Source organism: Eubalaena glacialis, chromosome 9 (assembly GCF_028564815.1).
Source record: "Eubalaena glacialis isolate mEubGla1 chromosome 9, mEubGla1.1.hap2.+ XY, whole genome shotgun sequence".
Classification (NCBI taxonomy): Eukaryota; Metazoa; Chordata; class Mammalia; order Artiodactyla; family Balaenidae; genus Eubalaena; species Eubalaena glacialis.
The window spans coordinates 109252378-109275264 of NC_083724.1; the positions used below are offsets into that span (position 1 = coordinate 109252378).

Here is a 22887-nt window from a genome sequence, read left to right on the forward strand (position 1 = left end):
AGAATTTCTTCTCTGTAAAATGAGGACGTTGAAATGGATGGTCTGAGGACTCTCCCAGCTCTGAAATTCATTGACTTTGACATTTCAGATGATAGAGTTTAATTGCTACACTTGCCTTAGTTGGTAATTATGATTTTCAGGATTGTGTATCTTCATGACTGAGAAAAGGTGATCAGTCTTTTTTCACTTATATTGTTCTACATCACCATCTTCTCTTCTCTACCTTGTATTCTGTTACCTCTCTTGTATAGGTACTGAAACTAAAAAATTTTCTGTTTGTAAAACTGTTTTCTCTGAATTAAAGTTACTATCCTCAAGGTAAGAGGGTATGCCTGTATGCACAGCCTTTTCTGCTGCCGTGTTGTTATTAAATAAACAACATTTCTCTTTTACATAGTAAATCTTGAATTTTACAATTCTGAATCAATTGTATTAATAAAAAGCTCCCCTTTCACTTAGTAGAGGTCCTCTTCTTGGCATTCAGTTATCCTAGTTACTTGTTTTCTCTTGGTTTTCATGCGTTAACCAAAGCAGCAGTGAGTAAAGGCTTGAGTTAATAACTTATGTTGAAATGCCTCCGCTGAATAGAATGGAAAGGATGAAAGCCTTTTGCAAAATAAAACTAGCATTCTTTAAAATAAAGAAATCTCCATTGGAATGAGATAAACAATGAACAGAACCATTGCAAAACCCTTCCTGCTCTCATGGTAACATTGGCTCACCTAGGCAATGGAAATAAACTTTACAGGGTCTTTCTAATAAATAGTGTATTTCTATAGTGATTGATTTCACATTCAAATTAAATGAGCACCGCTTATAAGATTAAGATGTAAGGAAGTCCTTTTCTACTATAGGGATAGGGATATTTATTAAAATTTAATACCAAAAACAAATAAATATTGTATCTACATTTATTAAATGTTCATTTTCTTCCTAAAGGAAAATTCTTCAGGGGCTTACTGCCCAATCTCCTAATACATTCTTATGGGTGGAAGGGTGTTTTTTGACCCATACCATTTTCCAAAAGCTCTTTTGCTTTCATGATTTTTCTTCTTTTGGCTTTTACGTGTCTTCTAGTTAGACAGGTTTAAAGAACCTCCAGCCTTTGGGCCAGTGTGTGACCTGCTTTGGTCTGATCCCTCAGAGGATTATGGCAATGAAAAGACCTTGGAACACTATACCCACAACACGGTCCGAGGGTGCTCTTATTTTTACAGGTAAGCTAATCCTCAGTTAGAAAATTGGAAAAAGGAAATTGTAACATATTTTATCAAATTATTTTTAACTACATATTTTGTATCTTGAATTTGTGTAGCTCAGGGACTTCTATTTAATTTTTTGATTAATTGAAGCCAGAAAACTCTGTTTGTTTTGCTTTTTATATTTTACTGGGTACTATGCCCTAATAAGTGTAATATACTGAACACGATTGAATAGAACATCTTGCAGTGCTTAAATATTGTTGTCTGACTCTAAATGATCTAGATTATTTGTTCCCAAACATCATCTATTGACTTTTTTAAAAATAAAGATTTCTTGGCTCTTCCCTCAGAGATTCTGATTCAGTAAGCCTGAGACAAGGGAATCCTGTTATTTTTTTAAAAAGCTTTCAAGCTTTTGGAACCACTGATATTGGCAAAGATATAGAAAGAACAGGACATTGTGAACTAAGCCCAGGACATTTCCTGGAAGTTGGTTGTTGTCTTAAATCTCATATGTGAGCTTTCATTGTGCTTTGCCACACCAAACTAGGGAGATTCAGGGAAGTTTGAAGCCTGAATTTTTTAAAAATCCCAATATTTTATTCTGATAAATAATACCTGTATTTAGTACCCTGAAAAATCTTTGATAATTACCTAAGATAATGCATTCATTAAATGAAATCCTGCACACAAAAGGAAGCCTCAGTTTTGCCATAATTTTAACATTCTTCTAAGTAAACTTTTTCATTCCATTCTGCCAACTTTAGCAGTGACTAATACGATGAAGTCATTTAAATTTTACTTCTCTTTACATTGCTTAAAATAAAGAACATAAAACTTTTTTATTTTTAGCACATTATAAATTGCTGCAATTTCTATGGCAGTGAGCTTGACAACATCTCTCAATTATAAATGGCCATGGCTTTTGTTCCAGAATTTCTACTTCTAAAATGTAATCCTGTGGCTGTACAGTCAGTCCTCATTATTCACGAATTCTGAGTTGCAAATTTGCCTACTTGCTAAGATTTATTTGTAACCCTGGAATCAGTACTCACAACACTTCCAGTCATTCACAGACATTCAAGTGCACAGAGCAACGGAAAATCTGAGCCACCCTGTGCACGTTCCGGCTGAGGCTGAACGTGCAGCTGCTCTGCCTCTTGTTTCAGCTCTCACACTGTAAGCAAGTATTCTTTTTGTGGTCTATTTAGTGAAACATTTCCCACATTTTTTGTTGGTGTTTTGCTGTTTAAAATGCCCCAAGCATACTGCTGAAGTGCTATCTAGTGTTCCTATGTGCAAGAAGGCTGTGATGTGTTATATAAGCTCCATTCAGGAATGAGTTATGGCACTGTTGGCCATGAGTCCCATGTTAATGAATCAACAGTGTACATTAAATAAGGTGACTTTACACAGAAACACACATAAAACAAGGTTATGTGTTGATTAGTTGACGAAAACGTTGTGACCAGAGGCTCACAGAACCGTAACCCTGTATTTCCCCTAGGAGCAGTGGTTCAGTATTCACTAACTCAGTTTTTGCAGCAACTTTATAGAACCCAGCTACTGCAAATGATAGGAATCAACTGTACTTGAAAACATGTAAAATGCATGTACAAGTTTTTCATTGTTGCATTATTTATGATGATGATTTTAAACAACCTAAACGTTCAATAGGAGACTAGTTAAATAAATGCTTGTACATCCAGACAATGGAATGTACCAGACAATGCAATCAGGCTGTTTTTTAAAAATGAAAGAAAGAAAACAAATCCTTTATATACTGATTGGAATAATCACTAGTGTAAAGTGAAAAAAAAGACATAGTAAAAAGCTATGTGTACCATCTGATGACATTTCTAAAAGGGGGGGTGTGCATGTGTGTGTGCATAATTGCTTGAAATTGAATATGGTATCTCTGAAAGGGCACTCAAAGAAACCAAGAACATTGGTTGCTTCCAGGGTAGCTGGAAGATAGAGGTAAGATGGAGGGAGACATTTCACTGTATAACTTTTTATATCTTTTAATTTTATGCCACGTGAATGTGCAGCCTATTTTAAAACTTATTTTTTCTAATGAACATAATAAGAAAGAAAGATTAAACATAAATTAAATAATTAACACTTGGTTAATTCCAGGATAATTTTGTATTCTGCAGTTCTTTGTATCAAACATTTGCCATTCAGAAAGGTACTAGTGCTAAAAGAATACGATAGGAGAGATGCAAATATCATACCTTTCATTTGAGTAAGGTTGGATATAGTATTTGTATTTGCTCCTGAAATATTCCTGCATAATATCATCTTGATATTGATATTACCTGTGAAGCTATAAGTAGGTTCTTTAACTTTTCTAACAGTTTGACAATTTGAAAATTGTGTGTTCAGTTTTTAGCACCTACTACACACACACACACACACACACACACACACACACACACACACTGCTGTGATACTTTTTTTTATATCAAGATACCAAGAAAAGTTTTGGTGTTGTATTATTATTGTTGTCGGTTAAGGAAAAAAAAAAAGGTGGGGGAGCTCTGCTTCTGTCCTAGGGTTGTCTATTATCTGTGTCCTTGATCTGGAATGAGGAATATCAGTGACATGGAAAAACAAGAGTGATGATTGCTAAGCTATTAATAAAAGTTCAGTGGTAATGAAAACCTATAATTTTGAAACAAATTCAACTTATTTCATCTTGACTTTTCCCCTTCCTCCTATTAAAAAGAAGTGTTTTAATTCTGGATTTGTGTTTTCTTTTTCAGTTACCCTGCCGTTTGTGAATTTTTGCAGAACAATAATCTGTTATCAATAATCAGAGCCCATGAAGCCCAAGATGCTGGGTAAGTTATGTTAAAACTGTACCATGACTTCCCTGGTGGTCCAGTGGTTAAGACTCCACGTTCCACTGCAGGGGGGCACGGGTTCAATCCCTGGTCAGGGAAGTAAGATCCTGCTTGTGGTGTGGCGTGGCCAAAAAAAAAACAAACAAAAAAAACAACCAACTGTACCAAACAGCACTGCAGAGTTTTTGCCTTTAACATCAAGACAGACGGGCTGTCATTTCTCTTCCAGGTATCGAATGTACAGGAAGAGCCAAACGACAGGCTTTCCATCACTCATTACTATTTTCTCTGCCCCCAATTACCTAGATGTCTATAACAATAAAGGTAAAGGAGACCAGCAATATTTGAGTTTGAATTTGTGAGTGAGTAAATGTGAGCTCTAGTTTAATATGTATGTGCATAGGTAATTTTCTGAATATATATAAATTTTAAATAAGAAAAAAAAGGGTCTTAATTGAAACAAAGGCCAAGAAACTTAGAATTTAGGCTTCTGCTTGGTTTTCATCTCCTAAGGATTATTGTGCTCTTTGTGAGTATAAATAATGATTACAATAGGTCTGATTTGTACTACTGAATCAAAATATAAGAAGAATAAATTACTTCAGGTTCAGGTTAGAACAGTCAGCATAAATTATTGGTTTTGCTGAATTTAATTTATTTATAACAGTACCTCAATAAAATGTCACTGTTTGTTTAGTGTTTTAATGTCTGTCCGTTAAGCTGTTTTTGCTCTTAAGAAATGATACAGTTAGAATGAATACTCTACAAAAAGTCAGAAAAATCTTCATTTTAGTCCAAGCCCTGCCAGAAACTAATAGTGTGACTTTAGGTAAGTCATATAATCTTTCTTAACCTCAGTTTCCCATATAAAAAAAAGATAATTGGATATACACATGCCTTTTGATCCAGAAATTCTACTTCTAAGACTTTTAGTCTATTTTAGTCATTTTTTTAAATTTAACTTTTATGATTCCTAGTTCATAAGTTTTGTATCAGGGCAGTGGTCTACTTAAAAACTTCCTCTGTAACGTGCCTCTGTAACTATTTTGTTGTATGACTATAAAATAATAGAACTTTTAAACAAACATGCCAGAACAAATATATCCAAGTGAGTATTGTCCCTTCAAGGTAGTTACCTTGGGAGGTTATACACTTATTCCAACAATGCTGCCCGTTGTTCAAACATTTTTGGAACTCCTCTTTTGGCATTGCCTTCAGAGTCTGCGACACATTCTTTTGATTATCCTCAATGATGGGAAACCTTCGTCCTTTGAGGGTGGATTTGATTTTTGGAACAGCCAAAAGTCATTCGGAGTCAAGACTGATGAATAAGGTGAGTGATCAAGCTAGACGATACCATTTGGGGTCAGGAACAAGGTATGATTATAAGGTAATGAGACTGGTTTTTCTTGTGTTGCTTACAAAATGGCTCTGGAGGCAATTCCAAAAGAGGAGTTCCAGAAACGTTTTGAGTGATGGCAGCATCTTTGGATTAAATATACAGTAAGGCAGCAAGGTATATTGATAAGAGCACCAAGCTAGGAGTCAGAAATCCTAGTCTAGTCCTGCTTCACTTTTAAATTCACAGTTAATGAGATACTTCTCTGAGCCTCAGTTTGTCCTTAAAATAACTGTGATATAGGCTTGTTGGAGATAAGTTGGAATAATCAAAATGAATATTAAAAGCATTGGTCAAACTATAAATTGCTCTACTACTATAACATTCTACTGTTATTGTGCCTGGTGTGATTACAGCAAAGGACCACACTCATCTGATATATAAGGTCTGGTGTGTTTGTCGTTGGTGGTTTCTTAAGTCTCATTACTTTATAGTCATATCTTGTATATGCAGTTTGGGAGAGAAGTTTAAAAGAGGTCCACAATATATTTACTACTTCCTCTATTTCAGAGTAGACTATGAAATGGCACATCTCATTTCAATCTGTTTTGGAACAGTTATCTCTGGATGTCCTTAGTGACTTGCTATCCATTTTAAAAAGGCATTTCTTTGACTTAAATTCTCTTCCAGTCTTATATTTTCTTTTTGCTACTCATCAATCTTTTCTGAGTCTTAGCTATCCTATAATACTCTGCTTCTCCCTAACTCCATTCTTTCTTATTTCCTTTTTCCTAATATTTCCAATACATTAGAGACTTAGTTTTTGTTCTCGTTTCCTCCCTTGTGAATGGTATGTGCCACTCATGTTGTCAAACTTCCTCAAGGACAGTGTCCCTAGTCCTCTTATCTATGATGAAGACTTCCCCTTCTTACTTCCTTTATTAACCTTACTATTAAAAGTGTCTATTGAGGGAATTCCCTGGCAGTCCAGTGGTTAGGACTCGGCGCTTTCACTGCCAGGGGCCCGGGTTCAATCCCTGGTCGGAGGACCAAGATCCTGCAAGCTGCACAGTGTTGGCCAAAAAAAAAAAAAGTGTCTGCTGATTGCCCAGCGGATTTATCAGTGTGCTAATCTGAAACATGTCATCTAAATCAGCAATCACTTTACTAGCTTACTAACTGCCAGTTCATTCTTTGCCATATTCTAATCTGGTCTTGTTCTTGATTATTCCTTTAGTAAACTGTTAAAGTCACAGTTGATTCTGAGTTTTCTGTTGGCTTTGACATAATTGGTAACATACTTTACCTTGAAACAATCTTATTTTCCTTGGTTGTTTCTTAACCTTTGGCCGGGGGGAGGGGGGGATGTGGCATCTAAAATAATCTCTGGTGGTACTCAGTTATTCACCACACAAGTACCTCTTTTCTTGAAAAAGGCAACTCTATCCCCCTTTCCTTCTTCTCTTTCTTTTACTGTTGTTTTTCTTTCTTGTATATTCTTTAGACTTATTGGTACCAACAGGCATTTCTTAATTCCACTGGTTACATGAAAGACCTTTAAGTCATGATTTTTAAACATCTCTATTTCTATTTTTGTGTCCACCTCCCACCTCTTTTTCTTGTGTAGATTGAGGGAGTTGTTGAATATTTATATATTCATCTAACCTAAGTAAAATAGATATACTTGAAAATAATGGGACATGTACATTGTAACCAGTATTAGAAGCTTCTTAAAAGCTGAAAATCCTATTTTCATATATTTTCTTTATAATCTATGGTGTACATTTTAAACATCCAGTGACTTTAATTTTGAGAATACTAGGGTATCCTGTAATAAGCAAAGAGACAGGAATCAGGAGATGACCTATAACTGTCATTTCTAGAGAACTATTATGCCCTATTCTATTTATGATCATAGTAAGAATAATTAAGAGAATAATGCAAACCACATTGCATTGCTGGTGATGAAAACTAAGGGATTGGATTTTAAAAAGTTTTAAATATAAAGAAAATCAGTTTGGTACCAAAGTATGTGTGCCATATATATATATAGAGTGTGAGCAATATACTAACTGTGTATAGGAGAGACGGGCATTTTTTTCTTCACATACTGTATGCAGAGATGATTTAATCTACTTTGAACCTTATTAAATTGCTCCAAGTTTACCATCTATCTGTATCCCCCACTATGAATTAATAACTGCTATGTTATAAACTCTTAAAAAGTTTATAAAATCTTTGGCTCTGGCTAATGACTAGGAAAACAGGCTGTGTTCATTTAATGAGAAATGTTTGCCCTCAGAGGAAAGTTGTAATTGTAACCACTTGGCCTATAAAGGGAAATTATGATGAAATTTTTCTCATGTGGAATCTGAGATTTCTATAGATAGTTACTGTGCAAGACCCTTTGAAGTTTCAGAGCTTAGTTTCTTTTGTACTTTTATTATATATAAGAGCTCTTCAGGTAACTTTGTTTCTTGGGATAATTCTTAAAAGAATGAACTATATAACATGCTTTAAGATTTTCCATCTGTCTTGAATTTATAAATGGAAAGTAAGTTCTTGAATTCTGTGTAGTAGGCACACAGCTGTACAAAGTGTACCAGTTGCCATGTCATTTTCCTCTGTGCCAGACTTTCCTCCTTTTTCCTTTTTAGCTGCTGTGTTAAAATATGAAAACAATGTCATGAATATCAGGCAATTTAACTGTTCTCCGCACCCATACTGGCTTCCAAACTTTATGGATGTTTTCACGTGGTCTTTGCCTTTTGTTGGTGAAAAAGGTAAGAGAACTAAAGCATCTGGACCATCAATTGTCCTAACTAGTGACTGAGCACCCTTATATTTGCATGAGTCCCCTGATGGTTCAGAAATGTTTTTCTTAAAGTTATCAGAAATGTTTTCTATTTTCATTGTTCTCTACAAAGATTTTTAAGTGGCACTTAATTGGTTTTTAAATTGTAATTCTAGTTGATTATGCTTTTCTTATTCTAAATGTCAATTTAAAATAGCTGTCGTCCTATAATCAAGATGTTAAAATAACATAAGTAACAATAAAATAACCATTCCTTCAGTGATTTCTGCAGCGATAAAGAGATTTAAATAGGAATTATTTTTCTTGGAATTTTATTTGTGCACCTATACAAATAAGCTATGCAAATATATAAGCCTGTTGTACATAGGCCTGGTGGCTTAACTTCTTTGTAAAATGGGAGGAAATCCTTTCATATGCATATCAGTGAAGAAAAGGCTCTGGCAGCAGTCTAATGAAATCAAGTAGTTATGCAATGGAATCTTCAAAGACTCCATACTTTAACTGGAGCAAGTAATCTCCCCCAAATCTATATAAACTTGAAGGTCTGCATTTAATGCTGTTCCTTACAGCTACTCTGAATAGCAAAATGACAAATCATTTTTATCTATGTTTATTTAACATGTATGTTTATATATCCACATCATTTTAGAGAAAGTACCTTATTAATTATATAAATTTTGGGTTATTTTGTCTTATCATCTAGTCACAGAGATGCTGGTTAACATTCTCAACATATGCTCTGATGATGAATTGATTTCCGATGATGAAATTGAAGGTAAACTTGCCTTTTCCTCCTTTGAATCAGAAACGAAGAAGTTTTGGTTTTGGTTTTAGTTTGTTGTGAATAATTTTCTTTGTCTAATTAAAAAAAGAATTCTGCTCATTGTAGAAAAATAAAATTTGAAAAATACAGGAAACCATAAATAAGAAAAAAATGTCACCCATAATCCTACCATCTCATAGATATCCACTGTTAACATCTTGATATAAATACTGTATTAGTGTCTTTTTTTCCTCTTTTTTCTTTTAAACAAAGATGAAGTCATGTGATAGTTTCACAAACATTTCCTGGGTTTTTTGTAGACTACTTTTTAATGGTTACATAGTTATCCATGTCAGTCATTCTTTGTTTTATCCAATCCCCTGCTGTTGGATATTGGATTTTTTCCCAATTTTGTTTTAAAACCCCACAGTTTTGAAAATTTTTATAGATAAATCTTTGCCTGTTCTGTTCAACAACCAATGTTTATTATACGCCTTATATGTGCCAACAATTGTATAGGTCCTAAGCTCTCAAAAAGCTTATATTCTGGTGGTGGGAAAACAAACAAACAATGCATATGAGTCAAATATTGATATGTGGTATGAAAGAAAGGAAAACAATACTAGGAAATGAAAATGAACACTTTCTTGATTATTTCCATAGGATAAATTTCTAGAAATTGAAAATTTGTGTCAATTAGTACTTACAGTTTTAAATTGGATACAGATGACCTAGAAAAGCTATAACAGTTTACATTTTGTGTATGTGATGCACAGTTCACAGTGTTCTCTCCAATACTATTTATTATAATTTTTATAGTCTGCTGTTTTTTTTAACTTAAATATTTATTTTTATGATGACTAATGAAGTTTTTTTCTTGTATTTATTGACCACCTTTATTTCTTTATTATGAGTTGTCAATTCATATATTTTGCCCACTTTTCTACTGTTATGTGCATGTTTGTTTGTTTTTCTTCTTATTGGCCTGTGAGAGATATTTATATAGTTACATTTTGTTGTATACATAGCCAAGTATTTTTTCCCTAATATGTTTCAGGAGGTTTGATTTTAAAGATAGGTCCTAACTTATCTGAGAATGCAGAAGATTCTGGAGAGATGGTAGCACCTTAGCCCAAGCCTCTGACCGTCTCATTCTCCCCAAGCTTATGCTAAGGTGATTCACTCAACTGTTAGGATGAGCTATGTACATAGTGGAGAAAGCCTAGCTTACTCTGAGAATATAGACGAGAGTCCTATACATACTTACGCTTCAGATTCCACATTGAAGGTGCGGAGCAGATGGAGCATAGCTTGTGTTTACCTTTATGAATGGGATAGGAGATCACTGCAGGGAACCTGTTCTTGAGGAGATAGTGCAGCCAAGTGAAAATTAAAACAAAGAATTTAAGTTAGGAAAGGATGAAATATGTAAGAAATACATCTAGTAAATTTTATATTTAAATCTAAGTGGAAATGGAAATTATTGTGAACTCTGTTGTATGTATTAACTCTATTGTGTGTATGTATCCTTGATTATCATAAGGACATGCTTACTAAATTATGCCCAAAGTTATATACGGATATATTTATTGAAGTATCATCTGTAGTAGCAAAAGAGTCAAACAATCTAAATATCCCTCAGTGGAGAGCTGGGTAAATCAATCACAATATATCCACATGATAGATTCTCCACATGGAATATTATTTCCCTTCTGTAAGCCTCCTTTCTTCTCCCCTTCTCTTCTAGTTAGTTCCTATTCAGCTTATTGTAACTTCGTCATGGAAGATATTTCTGATCTCCCTGACTAGATCCAACACCCCTGTCATGCTCTCATATCAATGGTGCTAACTTCTTAGCATTTGATAGAGTTGCGATTTTACATTTATTTTTACTGTTACAAGATTAATATATTAATGTATTTAATAAGTGACTTAATACTGTTAAGTCACTCAACAGTAAATTCCCTGAGTGCTGGGATAAAATTCGTTCTTGCTTACCATTATCACCTTAAAGCCAAGTATAGTGCAATGAGCATAGTAGGTAAATATTTGTGGTATGAAGTACAACTATTAAAAAAATAAAAGAATGGAGTAGAGCTGTTGTTGCTGCTATGGAAAGTGTATTAGATGTTAAGTACAAAAGCAAATGGATAGAATCCTCTTATTCCCATTTTTTACAAGATGTGTGGGTATAAGCTGATACAGGATTTTAAAACTTTTTTTCTGAACGGAAATGAAGAATAACCTTTAGGTTAAGTGAACATTTAGTGAACACACTTAATGAACACTTAGTGAACACACTTCTAATTCCATTCCTTCCTGAAACCACACTAAAACTACAGTACAATTTTGGTTTTATCTAAGTGATATAAACTAAGGATTTTCACTTTAGTAATGCCAGACAGATAGTTTAAATCAATCCTGACTCTTAAGACAACTAGAAAAGCTAGACAAAATATTTTAAAAAGTTGCGTCAAAGGCATTCAGAAAACTAAGAAAGTAATAAAGAATTACCAAGTAGAGATCTGGAAAAAGGCATAAATCCAGAGAGGTAAGACATTTGGTTACGTACGGGACCAATTTTCTCCTAAAGGCATTCATGAATATCAAAAGAGGGGGCTGAGAGGTTGACCAGCCCTCTTGATAGAAGCTAAAAAAAGTTGGGGTTCATGACTTGCCAAAGATGAATTGAGTGCTAGTAAGCTTCTGCTCATTGGTTTGGGACCCCCAAGGGTTGCATCTATGTAAGAGTAAGGGTGAACTGGAAATAGAATGCCCTGGAAGGGACTACAGCCTGTCTTCAAGTCATTTCAATCTCTGAAATTTAAATAAGGTAGTCCCAAGCATCTGGCAAAAGCAAACCTCTTTAGGCTAAGATAGCATTATGTAGAACTTTAAACTACTGCAAACTGTCTTTCAAATATAATACATGGCTCACAACCAAAAATAACTAGGCATATGAGGAGACATAACAAAATGAATGAGAACCAGCAGAAAGAGCAAAAAATAAAAACAGACCCTCAGGTTCTCCAGACACTGGCTTTATCAGACCAAACTTTAAAATAACTATTCTAAAAAATAAAACAATGCTAACTGTTCAAGAACATAAAAGACTAGATTAAAATTTTTGGCAGAGAACTGTGAATTATAAAAAGGGATGTAGCAGTTGATAAAGCACAGAAAGAAAATTCTAGGAATGAAAAATAAAAAACACAGCAGATGAATTAACAGCAGATTCAATAAAGCTAAACAAAGAGTAAATGAACTAGAATATAGGTCAGAAGAAACAACCTAAACTAAATCACAAAGAGAAGAAATAAAATACCCCAAAAAGTATAAGTGACATGAGGATACAGTGAATAGGTATCACCTGTATGTTTGGAATCCTAGAGAAGAGACAGAGAATGGGGTAGAACCAGTATTTGAAGAGATAATGGATTGAAATTTTTCTAAAACTGACAAGTTAAGCCACAGATTGAAGAAGTCCCCCAAACCAAAGCAGAATGAATACAAAGAAAACACTATCTAAGCACATCATAGTAAAAGTGCTTCAGATGAAAGACAAAGAAAAAAATCTTAAAGCAGCCAGGAAAAAAAAAAATCGATTACTTTCAAAAGAGAACAATTAAACTGACAGTAGATTCTCAATGGAAACAATGGAAGCAGGAAACCATGGAATGACATATTCAAAGCACTGAAAGATAATAATTGGTACATCTAGAATTCTATACCTAGCAGAAATACCCTTCAAAAATGAAGAAGAAATAAGCATTTTTCAGCTATTCCTCCCTTTAAAAAAGGTACTAAGAGAATTACCAGGAGACCCACACTAAATGAAATTATAAAGAATATTATTCAAACAGAAGGAAAATACCAGACGGAAGCTTGGAGAGTCAGGAAGAAATAAAGAGTACAAATAGTAGAAAATATGTGGGTAAATCAAGTGAATTTAGACCTTATTAAACAATAATAATTTTTGTTGGATTTAAAAGACAGAATTAAAATATATGACAATAATAGTCGGCAGTGGGATAGAGTTAAAGTGTGTGAGGACGGTATATTATCTGGGGAGAGGAGAAAAGTACCTGTTAACATTATACTTTGATAAGTAAGAGATGCATGGTGTAAGAGTAATTTTCAAGAAAGGAGGGCTTTTTAAAAAGTATGTAACCTTTAAGTTATAGAAAAAATGGCATGATAAAAAAAATAACCTAGAAGGCAAGAAAGGAGGGAAGGTACCTATAACACTAGGACAAATAGAATAAATTATGTTGATAAATTTATCAGCAACTTCATTAAATGTAAATGAATAAAAGACAGATTGTCAGGTAAGATTTTTTAAAAAACATTTTATGATGGTTTATAAGAGACAGATCTAAAACGTAAAGATACAGAAAATTTGAAAGTAAAAGGAGAATAAATATATAGTCCAAATACTAACCAAAGAAAAGCTGTTGTAGATAGATTAATATTACATGAAATAAACGCTAAAACAAAAATAAGATGGGGAATTCCCTGGCGGCCCAGTAGTTAGGACTTCATGCTTTCACTGCTGAGGATGCGGGTTCAATCCCTGGTCGGGGAACTAAGATCCTGCATGCCACATGGAGCAGCCAAAAATTAAAATAAAATAAAAGGAAATGAAGTGAAATGAAATACCCATGGGTCATATATCATAATGAAAATTTCAAAATATTTTGAACTGAATGAAAATAAAAAGCAGTACATATTAAAACTTGAGGGCAGGCAGTGCACCAGGCAGGCCTGGGTTTGGAGCTGGAACCAGAACCTCAGCAGATGTTCACTGGTTGACAGCAGAGGAGAGGAACCGAGTTATACTTGACCTTAAAGCAGCAGGATGGTCAGAATTAAGTGAGAGAGGTGCCATCTACAAGGAGTTCTCTTTCAAATATTGTAATCAGGCATCTGGCTTTATGTCTCAAGTTACCCTACAAGCAGAGAAGACGAATCATCACCCAGAATGGTTCAGTGTGTACAACAAGGTCCGTACGCCCCTCACCTCACATGTCTGTGGGGGACTGACCGAAAGGGATGTGAAACTAGCCAAGTTTGTTGAAAAAGCAACTGCTTCTGTGTGATTTCTTCCAAATGTATGTAAAATTTTATGCACATCTTAGCTGCAATGTATTTTGAAGGCAATTTACATGAACAAATTAAGTTGTAAATTTAGTTCACCGTTGTACCACATTTTGTAAAATCAATGCTTAAATACAAAATGATATAAATTGAAAGAAAAAAATAGAACAACAAAACTTGAGGGATGCATCTAAAGCCATGCATAGAGGAAAATTTATAGCCTTAAATGCATAAATTGGAAAAGAAGAAAGGTGAAAAATCAACGTCTATCTCAGGAAGTTAAGGGAAAAAAAATGGATAGCACATTAAACCTAAAGAAAGGAGGTGGAATGAAATAAAAAGTTAAGAGCAGCATAAGAAAACAGAAAATAAAATATAGGGAATTCCCTGGTGGTCCAGTGGTTAGGACTCCACACTTTCACAGCTGAGGGCCCAGGTTCGATCCCTGGTCAGGGAACTAAGATCCCACAAGCTGTGCGGTGCAGCCCCCAAAAATAAATAAATAAATAAAATATAGTATAGAGGAGCAGTAAAACCAGAATGTACTCTTTTCAAGAGACTAATAAAATTGATAAATCCCTGGCAAGACTTATGAAGTAAAAAAGATAAGACAAAAATAACCAATGACAGAACTGAAAAAGGAGACATCACTACCAATCCTATAGATATTAAGAAAAATAACAAGAATAAATTTATACCAGTATAATTTAAAACTTAGATGATATGGGTAGATTTCTAGAAGAATATAACTTACTCAAATAAAATGTTTGAAGATTTAACATTCAAAATTCATTCAGCATATACTAATGTAAGATATTAATAATAGTGGAAACTGGGAGAGGGGTACTAGGGAGTTCTCTATGCTATCTTAACGTTTCTATACATCTAAAACTATTCTAAAATAAAAAAATTTTATTTAAAAACTCAGTCAATCATCAGTATAATTCACTACATTAAGAAAAAAATGGAGAAAAATCATTACCTCATCAGATGTAGAAACAGCATTGGATAAGATTCATGTTTCATTTACAGTAGATCTCTTAAACTAGGCTTAGAAAGGAATTCTTTAATCTGACAAACAAACATATCTGTGAAAATCTATAACTAACATCATATATGAAATATTGAAAGCTTTCCTTAGTGACTGGGAATAGACAAACATGCCAGCTATCCATACTTCTTTACAATATCATATTAGAAGTTATAGCCAGTACAATAAGGCAAGAAAAAGAAATGCAAGGTATAAAGATTGGGAAGGAAGAAACAAAACGATCATCATTTATAGACAATATGATTGTGTATAGAGGAAATTTAAAAGAGTCTATAGATTATTTATGTGAATCAATAAGCAGATGCAACAGAGCTGCTGGATGCAAAGTCAAAAAGCAAAAATCATTTGTATTTCTATTTACCAGCAACAAACAAAATGAAATTTTTAAAAAGATGCCATTGACAATGTCATTCCTAACAATAAATCTAACAGATGATGTGTGATACCTCTAAGCAACAAACTGTAAAACATTATTAGAAAAATTAAAGGACATCAAAATAAGTAGAAAGAAATAACATGTTCATAGATTATTGGAAGACTCAATATTATAAAGATATGTTATTCCCAAATTGATCTACAGATTCAATACAAAGTCAAATATTAACAGACAATTTGACCCTAAAACTTATATGGAAATACTAAGGATAGTTTCTGAAATTCACATGGAAATAGTTAAAGTCTTGAAGAAACATAAGGTGAGAGAACTTGTTCTATAGGATATCAAGATTTATTACAAAGCTAAGTTAACTAGAATTATTAGTGCAAGTACAGACAAGCAATGAAACAGAACAGAGAATCCAGAAATAGATCCACATATATACGGACACTTGATTTACACTAGAGGTGGCACTGCAGAGTAATAGGAAAATGATGGTATTGGTATGGTTTGGGGATATCTATTTGAGAAAAAAATTAAACCTGACCCCTATCATATTCCAAACAAAAATAAATTCCAGATGGATTAATACATTCAAATATGATAGGCAAAACAATAAAGCTTCTAGTATTTATAATATAGAATGTGTTCATGACCTTGAGATAGAGGAAAATTTCTTGAACAGGACACAAAAAGCACTAATGATACAGGAAACTATTGGACTACATTAAAAAATTAGAACTTGTATTTATCAAAAGACTCTATTTAAAGAGTGTGAAGGGACTTCTGTGGCAGTCCAGTGGTTAAGACTCTGTGCTTCCACTGCAGGGGGCACGGGTTCGATCCCTGGTCAGGAAACTAAGACCCCGCATGCGGCGGGGTGGAAAAAAATAAATAAAATTAGATTAAAATTTTAAAAAAGAGTGTGAAAAGACAAGCTACAGAGTGGGAGAGGATATTTGCTACATAACCAGAAAATGGCTCATGCAGAATATATAAAGAACTACAGATCAGTGAGACGAGACTTGAATGAGCACTTCACAAATGAGTATATCCAAATGGCCAGTAAAAATATGAAAAGTTATTCAACCACATTAGTCATCATGAAAATGCAAATTAAAACCACAATGGATGAGTCTACACACCTACCAAATTGGCTAAAAGTGAAGATGAATAACATCAAGTGTTGGCCAGAATGTGTAGCAACAGGAATGCTCATAAATTGAAGTGTAAATTGGTACATCCACTTTAGTAGATAATGCTAAACTGTTATCCAGAGTTGAACATATACATACCCTATAACTGAGCATTCTAATTATAGGAATGTACTTAAGAGAAATATGTGTAACAAAGAGAAATGCACTGGAATATTCACAGCAGCTGAATTCAACATAGCCAAAAATTGGAATCAGCCCAAATGACCACTGACAGTAGAAAGGATAAATAAGTTGTGGCATATTCATATAGTGGAATTGTATACAATAATGACAGTGAACTACAGGAACAGGGAAAACATGGATGCGTCTTACAAACATAATGTTGAGCAAAAGAAGCCAGACACAAAAATACATTATTTGATTGTTCCAATTACATAAAATTTTTAAAAAATTAAAACTTGTACTTGTGGATACATGCTTAAATGAGAAAACTATAAAGAAGAGCAAGAAAGTGATTTCAATAGAAGTCAAGAGAATGATTTTCTTTGGGAAGAGGGAGACTCTAATTATTAGGAAGTGCCCAAGGTGGGGAATCTGGGGTGCTGGCAGGGTTCTGTTTATTGTCCTGACTGGTTATATGGCCATTTGCTTTTAATAAATCATTGAGTTATACATTTGTTTTGTGTACTTTTCTGTATGTTTATCATACTTCACGGTAAAAGAGATTTTTACAAATTTATAAGCCTACAAAAATGTGGAGATTTCTGTAGGGATTTTGGAAGCTGGAAAACAAATGAATTAGTATTACTGACTTGGCTGATTCAAGAAAGCTAAAGCCCGGTTTAGTAATGGGGAATACCGAGTTCCAGTACAGAATCCTCAAAAAGCAAAGGAATTGGTAGCCTACACCAGTTGCTAGAATTGGGGACCTTGAGTTGAGGGGAGGAGGGAGATGGGGGCTGAGCTAAAATGAGTAGTAAAAGCTGTTTGAAAGGCAGCTAAAGTCCTAGCTGCCTCTTCTCCAAGACTGGAGGCTAACCTCTAAAAAGCGTAAACCAAAGAATTTCTGGACCAGGATACAACTGAGGGCATCGATACTTTGCCAAAAACAGGTGAATTAAGTGACCATATGCATTCTCAGTACTGATACAGAGAATTCCCTAACAAAGGCCCACCCTGGTCATTCTGTGTATGTAAAGCTCCAAGTCAGCAGCCCACCTACCAACTCTGTGAACGCTTTCTAGTCCCTCATTCTTAATGAGGAGCAGGCACCAAGGATTATAGGACTCCTCGGGAAAGTATCTAAGAGAGACAACAACAAAAACAGCAAAAAGCGACTCAAATGAACTTGAGATTCTGAAGAAAATATAAAACTTAAAAATGGAAAAACTATAATATCTCTAGAAAGATATGAGAAGATATTGAATCCATTATATAAAAACATGATGCTCTTATTAAGAGATTTGTAAGCTGTTCATTCTGTCCTTTGTTTTTATTCATTGTTTTCAGCATTATTTGTTCCACAAATAGTATCTTTTTCTTTGTCTAATTTTATTTTCATGATCTATGGGGATAGAATATGTTGGAAAATAATAGATGTGAATTAATGTAAAACTTTTAAGAAATAGAAAAACTCCTGGCAAGAAATCTGTAATTTAATATTCTATCATGATACCAAGGATGTCTCTTCTGAGCTGATAAAGATAAAAGCCTGCTTCTCTCATTGCATTTCGCTTTGATTTTTTCTTTTCTCTCTTCCATGCAAACTTAAATTTCTCTTCCCATATTTCTATTTTCATCTCCTTGTTTCTTGGTGTCTCTTCTCCCTGAAGATCACTACATTTCAAGCTATCAGAAAGGTATCTGACCGAAATGTGCTATGAGCTTACTACTTGCTGTCTGTCCCACCACAATCTATTAATTAGACTTTTTTAGTTGTAGTTGAATAATTTCAGACAGGCCCTCCATCCTCCCTTTCTGTTTCAATGTATATGTTTCCTCTGAACCCTGCTGTATGATCCTGCAGGATATTTAGAGCTGGGGGGCGAGGAAGGAGAGGCCACATTTCTTAGTTTCTGACGTTTGAATGCGGTCACCTGATGCATGCCTGGACATTGGCTTCTCATGTGTGAGCTGTTTCCTAAATCTTGGATGAGAAAAGGCCATAAAGTCTTAACGTTAACTTTTTTGGTGTTGCTTTATAAAATACCTTACCCATCATCATAATTTATACTGCACAGTTGTCTATGGTAGGAAATAACTCACCAGTTTGTGAGTAAGTGAGGATTTTAAAATGAAAGCAGCTCTCACTAAGTTCAGGAGAGCTAGCTGTGTGTTGTGTTTACATGCAGAAGACAACTGCTCAAGTCATCACTTGCCATTTGGCAGGCCAAACCCTGCATCCTGAGGTGGCCCACAGCATTCTCAAAAGAGATCTTTGCTGTAGCAACTGTCTTTGTTTATATGTGTGTATTTCATTCTTCCCTGTGTTCTACATTTCAGAACCACAAATAAGTTCCTACCTCATAGATCCACTTAGTCTGTCTTTTTTGTGGCCCCTCCATTTTTTACATCATCTATTTTTTTCTCTCTTCTGGGTTATTTTTTTTTCTCTCTCTTGCTCCTTACAACTTCCTGGGACTTTGGTTTGTTTAAACAAACTTAGGCCTTGATTTCTTTTTTAAAAACAATTTATTTAACTTAGAAAGACGCTTCATCCTGCATTTTTTAAAACTAACCTGTTAACATATTCCTTTAACTCACTTATTCTTTGTATTCTCTAAGGAGGCACTACAGTTCGAAAGGAGATCATCAAGAATAAAATCAGAGCCATTGGGAAGATGGCACGGGTCTTTTCAATTCTTCGGTAAGGATAACTCTGTCATTACAGTGTGGGATAAAAGCATTTTGAGAGTAATTTAGAAGTTGATTTCAGAACAGTTTTTTTAGAATTGGAGTTTGGTATTAGAACTGTTGGTCTTTGGGTTGAGTACAGTTTGAATCAGACCTACATGTTGAAGTGCCTAGAAATGCCTGGCAAACATTTATTTGGTATGAGCTTAGATACAGTGCAGTGAGTGCAGTGATTTAGTGTGGATTCTGGAGCCAGATTGCCTGTGTTCAGATCCTGGCTCTACATCGTGTCAGCTGTGTGATCTTGTGCCTCATTTTCCTGGTCTGTAAAAGAGTGATAATAGCAGATCTGCCTTACAAGGTTCTTTGGAGGATTATATGGGGTAATATATGGAAAACATTAGAACAGCACCTGACTATTAAATGGCTTTAATTGAAAAGCAAGACCTGGCTAATTGTTGTTAATTGGAATATTTACAGAAAACATCCCTTTCTTTGGGTCAGGGAAGGGGTAGGGAGAAGGAGAACCTATCCTCCATCTCCGCGCACCTTTTCTTAACTTCTTTCAAGTATCTTTGTAGGTACTGAGTGGTAGACACCCTAGCATTAACCCAGGGCTTTGATCTTCCTTTGCAGGGAAGAGAGTGAGAGTGTGCTGACTCTCAAGGGCCTGACTCCTACAGGTACGCTTCCTTTGGGTGTACTCTCAGGAGGAAAGCAGACTATTGAGACAGGTGAGTATGAGAAATGCTCCTTTCATGGCAGGTGTGCTCCCGTTACCTAGCAGTCAATGTCAAATTGAAACTTAGGGCTTCTTTCAATAAACGGTACTAAAGCAATTGGATATCTATCTCTGGGGGAAAATGGATCTCCATACACAAAAACTAAATCAAAATGAATTATAACTTAAATGTAAAATCTAAAACAGTAAAACTCCCAGAAGAAAGTATGGAAACTAGGCATTGGGGTAGATAAAGAAGTCCTTAAATATGACACAAAAAATACTAACCTTAAAAGAAAAATTGAATTAATGACTTTCCTGAAAATTAAGAATGTGTATTCACAGAAATTCATGATTAAGAAAGGAAAAAGACAAACCATAAACTGGGAGAAGATTTTTGCAGTACATATGTCTGACAAAGGACTTATATTCAGAGTCTATAAAGAACTACAACTCAGGGACTTCCTGGCGGTCCAGTGGTTAAGACTCCACGCTTCCATCATAAGGGGCACGGGTTCGATCCCTGGTCGGGGAACTAAGATCCCGCATGCCGCACACCGTGGCAAAAAAAAGTACAACTCAATGAGAAAAACACAAAACAACCAAATTTTTTTAATGGTCGAAAGATTTTAACAAACACTTAACAAAAGAGGGTATTAAAATGGCCAAAAAGCATATGAAAAGGTGCTTAAAATAGTTACTCATCTGGGAAATGGATATAAAACCACAGTGAGATACCACTACATATTCTCTAGAATGGCTAAAATTTAAAAGTGACAATACCAAGTGTTGATGAGTTTGTGGAGAACTAAAACTAGATACATTGCTGGTGGGTTTGTAAATTGGTTCAACCACTTTGGAAAACTGTTGGGCAATAACGCAAAACATATGTCTGCCCTACAACCCAGCAATTCCATGCCTGTTTTTTTTTGTTTATTTTATTTTATTTTTGGCTGCGTTGGGTCTTTGTTGCTGTGCGCGGGCTTTCTCTAGTTGCGGCGAGCGGGGGCTACTCTTCGTTGCGGTGCACGGGCTTCTCATTGCAGTGGCTTCTCTTGTTGTGGAGCACGGGCTCTAGGCATGCGGGCTTCAGTAGTTGTGGCTCACAGGCCCAGTTGCTCCGTGGCATGTGGGATCTTCCCGGACCAGGGCTCGAGCCCATGTCCCCTGCATTGGCAGACAGATTCTTAACCACTGCGCCACCAGGGAAGCCCCCATGCCTGGTTTCTATCGAAGAGAAATTAGTGCATATGTCCACCGAAGGATGTGCATCAGAATGCTCACCTTAGCTTTACTCATAATAGTCCAAAATGGGAAACAACCAAATGTCCGTCAATAGTAGAATAGATAAATTGTGTTATATTTATACAATGGAATTTACTCAGCAATAAAAAGTAACATTATGAATATGTGCAAAAACATGGTTGAATCTCACAGACATCATGGTAAACTAAAAAAGCTACACCGAGAAGAGCACAGACTGTCTGATTTATATGATGTGCAAGAACAGGCAGACTAACATTTCTGGGTGGGATCAAAGTGAGGTGGCGGGGCAGCAGCCGTGGCGTATATGGGCCTCGCGGTGCCTCTCATCATGATGCGCGTGTTCCGGGGCTTCGTCAGCTTCTTGGAGCCCTGGTTCATCCCTGAGGGTCCCAGCTGGGAGTTATCATCACCTTGTTGGTGACCTGTTCAGTTTGCGGTTATCTCTGGTCATGAAGAGATGTTAAATCACCTCCACACCTAGACCACCTTCCTTGACTTGCCTATTTTGGCCATCAGCTGCCTTAAACATTCACAACACATTTGAACATCTTATTCGACAATGCAGTATTTTTTTCCCGTCACCTTTTTTATACTTTGATGAATTATGTACCTACTTAAACTGTGCAGGCTCCATAAAATGTCTATGCACTCTTCTGAGATAGAAAATGCTGTTCTTCTGAGACATATATGACTCTCTCTTTGGAACCTGTGGATTTGAAGGTGGCTCCTGCCTGCTCACTACATGGGAATCAGCAAAGTGTTTAAGAACTGTTACAAGACAGGAAGACTCCAGTGGGGCGGTCAATAGGAGAACATGTTCAGAGGGAAGATCTGTCCCACTAGAATTATGCCAAAGTATATTTTTAGGATGAATTTATTTCTGCTATCTTTTGGAATAAATTATTTTTCTGTTTTCAAAAAAAAAAAAAAAAAAAAAAAAGAACTGGGACTTCCCTGGTGGCACAGTGGTTAAAAATCCGCCTGTCAATGCAGGGGACATGGTTTCGAGTCCTGGTCCAGGAAGATCCCCCATGCCGTGGAGCAGCTAAGCCCGCGAGCCACAGCTGCTGAGCCCGCATGCTGCAACTACTGAAGCCCGCGTGCCTAGAGTCCGTACTCCGCAACAAGAGAATCCACCGCAATGAGAAGCCCGCGCACTGCAGAAAAGAGTAGACCCCGCTCGCCACAACTAGAGAAAGCCCCCGCACAGCAACGAAGACCCAGCGCAGCCAAAAATAAATAAATAATTTTTTATAAAAAAGAGCTTCACCGTATCCCAGACACTGAAGTGAAACACTCGATAGGTATTTGTGCTTTCTGTTCTCAGAAACACAGGCAACAACAACAACAACAAAAAGGAACTGGCAGGCTCATCAATGGTAAAAGAAGTCAGAATGG

The 22887-nt window shown here is 35.5% G+C and overlaps 1 protein-coding gene across 5 annotated transcripts in view; it reads left to right on the plus strand.

Annotated features, from left to right (window-relative positions):
- PPP3CC (protein phosphatase 3 catalytic subunit gamma) overlaps nucleotides 1-22887 on the plus strand; it is a 90239-nt gene that overhangs the window by 61099 nt on the left and 6253 nt on the right. For all 5 annotated transcript variants that reach the window (XM_061199406.1, XM_061199402.1, XM_061199404.1 and 2 more), the window contains exons 6-12: nucleotides 1078-1217; nucleotides 3971-4048; nucleotides 4281-4375; nucleotides 8048-8173; nucleotides 8909-8980; nucleotides 19434-19515; nucleotides 20139-20236. In XM_061199406.1, coding sequence (XP_061055389.1) covers nucleotides 1078-1217; nucleotides 3971-4048; nucleotides 4281-4375; nucleotides 8048-8173; nucleotides 8909-8980; nucleotides 19434-19515; nucleotides 20139-20236 — 691 coding nt within the window. The remainder of the gene's footprint in view (nucleotides 1-1077; nucleotides 1218-3970; nucleotides 4049-4280; nucleotides 4376-8047; nucleotides 8174-8908; nucleotides 8981-19433; nucleotides 19516-20138; nucleotides 20237-22887) is intronic.